The following is a 10,605-nucleotide window of genomic DNA, read 5'->3' as shown; positions in this document are numbered from 1 at the left end:
ACTGCTGAGTGATTATGTCCTGCTACCTCTTTATTATTTAATTCTAGGCTAATAGCTTGTAATACTGCTTAGGATATTGAAGATATCTGTTAGCTTATCTATCCCAATTTTGATTCTTAGAGTATGGTCTCTTTCTATCTTGTTTGAAATCTTATCTTTAAGTGACACTATTCCAAAATCTAAGAAAACTATACATTTATTTCAGACACCATTCATTCATTGAGAAGGTTTTGAGTACATTGAAGCGAAACTGATGAGTCCTCATGCGAATCACCTTGGTTTGCTTGTGTTGTGGTGAACATTTTGTCATTTTGATCGAGCTCTATCACAATTAAAGTCGGTATTCACTTTTGTTCTATCAATGTGAGCAAACACCATCACATAACGCGACCAACAGGGGCTTGCTGAATGACGGGAAATAATTAAACAAATAGACCTGAAGTGACGTCGTCTATATTTCTAAGTCGCGAGTCTTCGTCTGTAAGCGGATTCCTCATTTTCTCGACAAAAGGGTCCGTCATCTGAATGATCGCCCAAGAGCAGCGGACGATCGTTGGCGGGATTGATTTGGTTCGCGGTTCTACTTCAACTTGAGTGCATGAATATAACCCATGAAAAAGGGCCTGTCTCATGATTCTTCCTCCAGGGCTTGGCGAAACATTCGCAAATGCACCAGTAGCTGTGGTGTTTTGGTGTTGCGACTTGTTTGCAAATCCTGTAAACATTGAAAATAGCATCGCTGTCGCACATCACCGACAACGGCCGTTTCTCTGATTCACGTGGCTGAGTTTTACGACACGTTGTACGCGAATGCAAGTTTCAATACATCAGATCCACAAAAACGAGGCTGTTTCTCAAGGCTTGGCGGCCTCCATCCAATGTTTCCAGGCACAATATGACTCGTCAATAGATACTGTCGTAAGCGCGTTGTTGGTTGTGCTTTGAAATGGCTAGAAAATGATGTTTCTACTTACGGTTATTTGCTTCATCTGATAAAAGTCCGCTGCATCTCAGAGGCGGCGATTGAGAACGCCGCTCGCCGTACGACGCGCCGAATCTGTAGGCACCTGTCCAGGACAACCTCTCGAACCGCTGGCTCGAATTCCGAAGAACACCCTAGTGATTACTTTGCAGAATAAGCTGGCCCTGGGAAAGAGCTTTGACGGAGACGATTCAGTGACAGGTCTCTGATATATTGAGGAGTAACTCTGTACAGTGGACCTGTGCCGGTGCGTGCCGCCACTGCCGGATTCCGATGCTATCGTATCTACCTCTGGGCACGATGAATTTTCTGGCATCATGAAGGACAGGAACTCGTTGTCGGTAAAATCACGACACCAAAGCTTACCAAGCGCGTCAAAGCTGGTAAGGCTGCTGCGGTCGACGTCCAGCAGGGAGATCCAAGGTAGTGGGATCATAGCCTGCCGCACACCCGACCGCGCGTCACCCCGACTGAGTGCTGCGGGGTTTGACAAATAAGAGAGTTCAGTTTGATCCCCAAATTCGACTCGATTCAGTTAGGCATTTATCGGACCCGAAATCAAGTCGTGCCAAAGAGCAGAGACGCACAAAGTGGCTGAGCAGTGAACGTGCCTCCATGAGGTCGGTGTCTTCTGGAAGAACTCGCTTAGCCTCCATTCACGGTATCGTGTGTCTGAATTCGAGGCGCGACCTCAGCTGATGGGGCATGATCTGGTCTCACGCGTGTCCTCGACACTGCCCGCGCGGTTACACGGACTCATACAACAGATCAGACCGGTTCCGACGCTGCGAAGAAACAAAAGACAGAAATAATAACCGGTCGCATATCATCTTCAGGTGAGTAACGCATGATGATGGGCACTGGGATTGACGCCTTATGCGGAGTACCAAGAAAGCCAAGTGCTGATCGGCGAACAGCTTCTTGGACGTTACACCGGCGACGTTGGCGATAGGACCTCTTGGCGACTGCATGATGGGATGGTGAGCATCCGGAAGGTAGATTTACCCGAATTCTCACTACGTTCAGATGATGAGACCAGGCCGCCAAGACAATTACTAACGCAGGTGGCCTGCAGTAGTTCACCAGGTCAACCTTTCGTCAGATATGCTGTGGAATGAGCGTCCCGAAGGCTTAAGCTTCTTGATGAATCTCCAACATGGCTAAAACAATTTGATGGAGATGGATATAACACTATTTGCGAGGGCCTTCAGACCACGCTACTGCAGGAGAAGTCCGTGGCCGGCCGAATCACGTTTGAGGGGGAAGTTTAATAGACTACCCTCCACATGCCGCGGGGCGAGCGGCAGCGCGGAAGATGGAGAAGATGGAGGCCCGGCGGGATGCTGAGGCAGGCGGACTTAACAATCGAGGGTGGGCTTATTTGGTTGCTTTCGGCCTCGTTCTCGCTGCTCACTGCTGACCAGAATGGGCATCTTTTGGCTAGCTTTCCGCCAGATTCTGGGTTGACCCATGTCAGCCGATCACCCCGCCGGTGAACTCGAGACTCGGCAAACTCTGTTTGGAATGGAGGTTGGCGGCCAGACTAGCGAATGATCCCGCCTTCTTCGATGCATACTTTGCGGCACGTCTACTGGTCGTGCATGAACTCTGCCCAGTACGAAATCTACCACGTGTGTGCGAGAATTCAGAGTATTGTTTATTGCCAATTGGGATGTCGCTAGAGAGAGTCCATGAGATGGGGCCGCAACCTTCCTTCAGTTGACTTCCGAAGCTAGCAAAAGTCACGCTTTCGAGGCAAGAGCTTTATTTGTTGCGATGAATTGTAAAGAGCTCTTTCGCAGTCGGAGCTCCGAGCCATAGGGCCGGAAAGTAAGTCCAGACGACTCCATCATTGAGGTGAACGCGTTCAACACACAGTCTTGGCATCTTGACTGATCTCTCTGGCATCACTAAGACAGCAAAATGATCTCGGTTCCGGTTGCAGAAGCGATTGGTAGACCGGATCACTGGATGAAATTGAAACTTGCTGCGTAGGCGGAGGACTCCGTCAGGAATACGGGTTCAACGAGTCAGTCGTCAAAATTGGCGAAGGACAACCGAGTTCAGGTGTGAGCGGGTGTCACAAAAACAGACAAAATCGCCAAAACGAGGTCCTCCTGATACCAGACTGAGGGAGGCCAGTGAAGTTAGACTACCGGGCCTGGTCGAGACCGCTGGAAAATGGAAGCAGCCGACCGTGCGATCCCTGCTATGAGCAGCTGTTCTTGCCAAGGACTTTGACTGTCGAGATGGCTAGAGCTTGTGGTGATAAGCTTCTGTGAGGCGAAGATCATCAGCCCAGCTTGTCGGGGACGATTACTTTCTGGGAGCTCGCACATTGGGAACAGTTTTGGTAGGCACGCATTAAACTAGCTGTCTTGGTCCAGGGCGGGAGGGTGAAACGTCTACGTGACGATCATGGCGAGCGACTGGCTGAGAAGTTCAGCCCAAAACACTTGCGGGTAAACCTTCTTTCTCTGCCTTCCCAAAAGCTTGTCTTGTGGTGCGGTTACATCGGACGGAAAAGATGCGCGCGGGGTGTCCGTCCGCATGTGGACACCAAGAGAGATACATCGTGCCAAAGCGAAACGACCCCTGAAAGCATCGCGGTTGCTATTCACTGACTTTTCCATGTGCTGTGCTCGGCAGGGTCTATCGGGGTCCTCGGGGCGAAAGTGTGTATGTCCGTCACGTTTGAGACGACGACGGCGATGAGGCTGTCGGAAGGGGGCCGCGCCCCGATTGACTCGCCAAAACTCAAGAATATAAGAACTGTGGAAAGTTCGCACTACTTTCTCCCCTTTGGATCATCAGTTCAACGCGCTTCAGGTCAAACGCTTAATTCAACGCTTCTACTTCTTCACTAGTCCGCTCATTATACCGTCTATCTCTTTAACTACAAACCCTATTACACCACTTTCAACATGCAGCTCACCAAGACTCTCATCACCCTTGCCATGGGCTTGACCGTTGCATCAGCTCTTGCTCTGCCTGCGGCTGACGGCCTCGAGGTTCGCGCCGATAAGAAGGGCGGCAACAACAAGGCGAACAACTGCGCGAACGCCAAGAAGTTGGCTGCTGGCATCGACGACAACATTAAGATCCAGAAGCAGGAGCAGTCCAATGTTGCCGACATCGAGAAGATTGTCAACTCCAACAATATTGACCAGAAGAAGTTCGACGCGGCGAAGAAGACTCTTCTCACCACCATCGATGACGGTATCAAGATCCGTGAGGCCAACCAGAAGCTCGCCGATGGTAACGGTGCCAAGGATGGTCTCGCAACTGTAAGCCAAACTCCCGTGAGATTGTACGCCGTCTCAATTGCTGACATATGTCTCAGGTTGCCAAGGCCCAGGCTCAGGAGAAGAGCCAAGCTCAAGGCTTGAAGGGAACTAAGGCAGACCTGGATACCATCGCGACCATGAAGAAGGAGTTCGCCGGTGGTATTGAGCAGAACCAGAAGAATAAGGAGGCCGTAAGTTCGCACATCTCGTTACTCACCGAGCCTCACTAACAACGACATAGGCCACCAAGGGATGTTAAGCGCTGTAACGCACACGCTCCGCCAGAGCAATCTGTTGAGATGTGACTCCCGATTTTTCTGGGCGATATTGGAGCGTGTACGTAGCACTTTCTCAGTACATATGACACAAGCAGGTTCTGTAAATTCAAATACCACTTTACACGCCCACATTGCTTTCATCATTTCAGTGACGCAACGTTTGTTGATTCTTATCAATCTCAATCAATCGATTGGTTTGTGAAGTTATGTGCAACATGCCGGCGCAGTTCATGCCTTCGCCAACGAATGACCTCCGCAAACATAGCAACGCGTTGGGAACAGTACTTGCGATGTACATGTCTAAGTAGAAAGTTGCGTGTGTTGTAGAGGGGCAAACATGCTTGAGTGAATTGCCGTATGTAATGAATCAAATCGTAAACACGGAGTCTTGACCAGTGTGTTCGAGACGGCGCACAGTCTTCTTTCCCCTGACTGATACAAGCCGCTCCAAGTTCTGTAATGCCAAGAACCCAATAACGGTAAAGCTTCCGGATTGGTTCTCGAGATAGAGGTCTGCTGTTGTTAATCCTGTGGCTCTCGTGACGTCTAGGCTTTTTAAATGACGACTTTCTATATGACGACAAAGATAGTTTTAGTCTCTTTCACGCTAATTCTTTCTCAACATTTACATAAAATGAGATCCACGAATCTCAAACATGACGGTTGGGTTATTATGTTTGCTGAAGATCCCATAAACCACTCACGCCAGCTCTTGTGGGAATCTTGCTCCGAGTTGCTCCCCTCGTCGTTCCACTGTCCACACATAACCACACAATGGTCGTCAACGTTGTGGACGTGCTTTCAACACAGCCCATGCCGCGATTTCTAAGACCGCATCTTCAATTACCCAAGACTGTAGGTGGCGAGGGCCTTCCTCATTCTAAGCTAAAATTACCCGTTCCCGCGAGGTGCCAACGTGCACTCTTGGTTCAAAAGTATTAGTCTTGGCCTGAAATTCACATTCATGAGCGGTCATTCGTCTAAACACAGCTACTTAATCCAGATTTATAAAGTACAGTAGCCCTCACCTGTACCTGTGATAATTGCATGAAGCTTTATCAAAGCAGTTCACAGTTCATTATGACTTTGAAATAAACACCCTATGTATATAAAATATGAATCACATAGTTTGTGATTCAAAAAGAGTTTCAACATGCTAGTAACAATTCATGGTCATTGTATAGTGAAATTGTTGATCATAAAAAAGGTCTATGTCGCAAAGAGGCTAAGAGCCTAGCATCTTCTAGTTTTTCCGTGACCAGAGGTAAACAAATGTCTTTAGTCAGGTCAATCTTTCAATATCAGCGGTACTCATAGACACTCAAGCTTCCGTTCTTCCTTCATGTAAATGAACTGCTTACTACCTATGTTAGGTACTAAAACGGCCATGTGGACCTGCGATTCACTCTAGGAATCGCGTAGAGCATGTCAACAACCTGTTGCATATGCTTCAAGCCTAACTCAGTTTGAACTGAGATGGTTGTACATTGGGTAATGTACGATGTATTTATGGGGTACATCGTTTCAATACTACGGCTAATTCTCATATTCTTTCCATTTCTCATGCCCCGCCCGTTTCCTACATATAACATCGTGTGCTGTTACTCATAAATACAGCGTTATGTGCGTGATAACTTGAGTTGCAGACCTTCTTTACGTCCTTGAGCTGAGAGCCTGACACCTCGGTCCGATACATTGCACTTAACAGTCTAATTGAGTGATGTTACGTTGTAAATGGATGAATAACAGAAAAGTTATTAACTTGATTGCTTGTTTGTACATTACCTCACCATCCCTTGACACAGGCACTTAGAATTCCGGTCATTTACAGTTTCAAGAGAAGAACTACCGGACCCAGAACCAGCGAATCTGAATCTTTTCGCAATGCTGTTCTAATGCCAATCACCTTTTAAGACCTGTCGTAGACCAAAAGCTATGAGATCCTTTAAAACAGTTACAGATTCACGGCATCGCAGTGCAGATACACATTGTAGTTCTGAATCCTATGTGTTACTTTTATTCTCTGTAGACAGAGTAGGTGATTTGAGAGAAAGATAAGAACATTTGATTTGCTGTTGTACATCTATGCTTCTTTCATTCGCCCAAACGTTATTGTCCAACAGAATTGATCAGGGACCTGCAGCTTTGGAAATGCTGGCAGATATTGAAAACGATGGAAACATAGACGTGACCGGCCACCTGGAGTGTACGAGTTGGACTTTCACACATTCTCCGAATATCCAAAGCGTTGTGATGATATTCATGATGACAACATCACGCAAGCCTGAGTTACGTACGTAGAAGGATGTTCTGCCTCGAAATCTCAACCTTGGCTCTCAGCTGGTTGTGTGACTAAAAGCTTCGGCCGTTTTGTAGGCCACGGCTGCCTGCAACTCAAAGTTGCAACCTTGAGAGTATTCCTACTATCGTGCTTAATGCTCCTCAGGATGTCATATGCTTAGTTATTCTTGTATGCTGAACAATGAATGATACGGTTCGCTTCGAAATTCGGTATATTTAAAATCCGTCGGTATTTAAACCACCTTTGTGACGACTCACAATGAGTACTATGAGTTTTGTCAGTAACAATACGCACGCTGGTTCAGTACGCTGGTGGATGAATTCAGGTTCAAGACCAACTTAACCATTGGATAAATATTGACCACAAAGTAAGAAATTCATCTGAGAATCAACTTTGGCCGTCGTTTCTTTTCAAACGCTGTTCAAATACTCTCATTCCCGTATACATGGATCTGTATGGCTGGCAGTGCGGCACTCTGCGTTCCTGAAGTTTGAACACTAAAGACGTCGGTAATACACCACGCTGATTGAAGCAGCAAGGTGTTCAGGTTTTGACTCTTACTCAAATCAAAACATGAATTCAAATCCTACTTCATTAGACTTCATGTCCACCCAGTCTGCTCAATGAACGTTCATGTTCTCGAGGTTTCAGCTGGTATGTAGTCAAATGTTGTTCAGAAATTCTTACACTCATCCAATACGCTACCGTCTAGCTTCTGAGCAGGATGATTGTGAAGGCAGTAGGCCTCAGTTTGTTAAGCTCTTTGAAGATATGGAGAAGGCATATGGCCACATGCATCGGTTGTCTTCACTATCCATGAGAAATTGTGATTAGTCTACCGCATGAAGTCGCAATTTTACCGTTACGACGGGCATCATCATAATACTGTATCACTTTCTCGGGCATATGAATCATCTGGATGATTGCTGAAGGTTTCTTAGTTTCAAACGCAAAATTCTGTGTTTATCATACTCCGGTGTTCACTTTCGCCTTTCATCAAAACAAAAGCGGCTCTAGAATGACGTTGAGTCTTGACAGACTGTTGGATACTATAACTTAGCTTCACCTCGCTGAAAGCTTGTCGTCAATGACTGGATTTTGGCCCAAGCCATGCGTGAAATGACTTACGCTGAATACGGTTCTTCATGGATCAAAGCTGTGGGCGCTTGTATGCTGCGCAATTGCGTCGCTCCAGGTTGGGCGGTATCGTTCGGCGGGACGGAGGATGATCTGACTGGCTCAAACTGCCTTGGTAGCTCCGTTCCACAATATGTAATGGTTCCCTTTGAACTGGCTTTCGGCAAGAGGCAAGAGTCCGAGAGAAGAACGATTCTCACCCGCTCAGAGCCATTACCGTCACATCCATGTCAATCGCTCAGAATTCCAAGATCAGGAGCACCATTAGTTTCCTTCAGGGAAAGTAAGAACGAGATAGTTTGCAGATTCTTTTCCCGTCCTAGGCATCGGCATATTGAATGTGTAGCGCCATCTGAAAATCAGTTTTAATTTCACAAGATGCAATAGCTTCAAACACAACAGTCGCAGCACTGATGAACGAGATACGTATCACAGTCCGTGAACAAAGTTATATCTCCAATATTGTACTTATTCTTCTATTACTTTTACAATTTATGAAGGTTACCTTTGGAGTGTCGCACCAAATCTGGGTTGTTCAAGTTGTTCAACCAGTAATCACAGAGTTCCCGGTCTCGATGGCAAGCTGCTCACTCCGGAAAACCGACGTGATCATGACTTTTCTTCCGCCTCCGATTGAATGAAAATGGAATTGAACGTCGTAACTCGCTTGCGTCTACAAGATGATTCCATCGTCGCAATGTCTTGATGACGGTTTACTCATCTGCCCGATTGAAGTCGAAATAAGTGAGATTTTGAGTCTTGTATGTAGAACCTAATCGGGGAGAAAGTGAGGCACGCTGTTCTTGACTCGCAAGCATCGCAGTTCAAGTTTAGCTGTTCTCAACAGCCTTCGGCGCTAAACTGTGAATCATCTTTGCGCATCAGACGGCATATAGCAGACTGAAGTATAACGGCGCGAAAGAAGTAAGTAAAACCCGAACAGGCCCGAAGGTTCAATACTTTAATCTCTAATCCCAATTGAAGAGGCCTTGAGCTTCTCATCCGTGGGTTCCATCTGCCCATCTCAAGAGGTCAATGTCCACTTAGCGCGCGAGGGAAACAAAATCTTGTGGAGATGATAAGAGCTAAAACATGTCAACGCCGAGAACCAACCTTCTAAGGAATTCTGCAGCGCCGAGTCGTAGTTCGTGTCATTGAAATTAAAGCTTAAGGTGCTTTTCACCGGACATCTGAGTTGCCGCTTATCAAGGGGCTCTGCAATATGCCGAGTTCCTGAGTAACGTCACGGTTAGGGCGGCATTCAATCCTCGAGGGAACGAAATAACCTTCTTTTGAGTCGGATCGCGGATCCGAGTTCATGGAAGGGTCTTCATTTAATTTCCGCCGAGTCGGTCTCCGCGCCCCCCACGAATCCGCAGCGCCCGCGGCAGCATGACGCTGTGCCCCAAACAAGATTCCGAAGAGGAGGAGCCCACAAAATAGGCTTCTGGGCTCGGCTTCGGCCTGATCTCAAAGGGGCTACGAAAACGAACTGACAATGCCTAATGCAGGGGCGCAATCTAGCGCCGTTGGACCTGTCGCGCGTCTAACTTTGTTGGCGTGTTGTTTTCTGGGAAGGCTGGTCTTGTCATCAGATCCGGATGCTTTTCCATTCATCGGCTCGCCCGCAAACCTGACGCTCAGGAGGTAGGCCTCGCGGTGGACTCAGTTTTGGCGGATGATTGATTTTCTCTCCAGTCTTCACGGAGTGGCATGTTTAGCCCCGTGTCTGTTTAGCGATTGTCTTATGACTCGCTGATCCCCTACACAGGAAGTTCTAGTCGACTTGGCGCCAATGCTGAGAACACGGTGCCTGCCGTAGATCAGGGCCAAAAGGTAGCGGATGCTCTAAGAAAAACACCCCGGACTCCGCGCCGTAAATCCCGATCCACTCTACCGGGCTCCAGATGCCAATTCGGGAGGTCTGGGACCAACCAGCGTGCCCAAGTCTCCGAAGGGATCCGCGCCGCCGGTTGGGTGCCCTCCCTTCCGATCTCTTCATCAGGGTGGTGGTGCGTCCAAACTGATGGCTTGGCGCTGCGATCGAAGCAGAGAGTGCGTCGTCATGTCTTCGTTGATTAAAAATCCGAATTACTCAGTTCAATCGAACTCAGCAGAAAGTGCCGGTTCTCTTCGCTATCGGGCTTCTCTCTTTTCTCGCTTCTTCGCTGCACGAACACCCCCAGACAGGGTTTGTCGCAGGATGTGACCATGACCCTTACTGTATGCGCCGGAAGCAGGACGGCACAAGAACTTGCGACGTTTCACCCACGTGGATCCCACCAAGCTTGTCTTGAGCTCTCTTCGAAGAGCCTCAAGCACTCTCGTTTCGCCCAGGGATCATCCCCAGGTAGGTTTGAAGGAAAACCCAGATCGCACTAGGCAAAGAACGGGGCCAACGACGTTAGTTCCCGTGCATCCGGACGCGCGCCGTCGGGGAGAGGGTCGCAAGGGGAAAGCTATGATCGCCGCCCATCACTGTCAAATCATTGATCCTCATCCATCCTGTCGGACCGGGGTGTGGCAGACATCGTAGACGCCGGGCTGAGGCCAGATTCTGGTATTTGTAGTGCAAGGCCGCCCTCCTGGCCCCGTCTTCTTTCATCCGGTCTTTATTCA

At 48.0% G+C, this 10,605-nt stretch overlaps 1 protein-coding gene across 1 annotated transcript; it reads left to right on the top strand.

The window, feature by feature from the left end:
* Window positions 1-3,906: 3,906 nt before the first annotated feature.
* On the top strand, window positions 3,907-4,528 carry CGCS363_v000422 (uncharacterized protein; the record flags this gene model as incomplete). The annotated part of the gene is made up of 3 exons (XM_036632271.1): window positions 3,907-4,269; window positions 4,326-4,460; window positions 4,511-4,528. The coding sequence occupies 3 exons, from the start codon at window positions 3,907-3,909 to the stop codon at window positions 4,526-4,528; spliced, it is 516 nt and encodes a 171-aa protein (XP_036501269.1).
* Window positions 4,529-10,605: the final 6,077 nt, after the last annotated feature.

This window comes from Colletotrichum siamense, assembly GCF_013390195.1.
Source record: "Colletotrichum siamense strain Cg363 chromosome Unknown KSG_Cg363_contig01, whole genome shotgun sequence".
In the NCBI taxonomy this organism is placed as follows: Eukaryota; Fungi; Ascomycota; class Sordariomycetes; order Glomerellales; family Glomerellaceae; genus Colletotrichum; species Colletotrichum siamense.
This window is presented reverse-complemented; position numbering and strand designations above follow the sequence as displayed.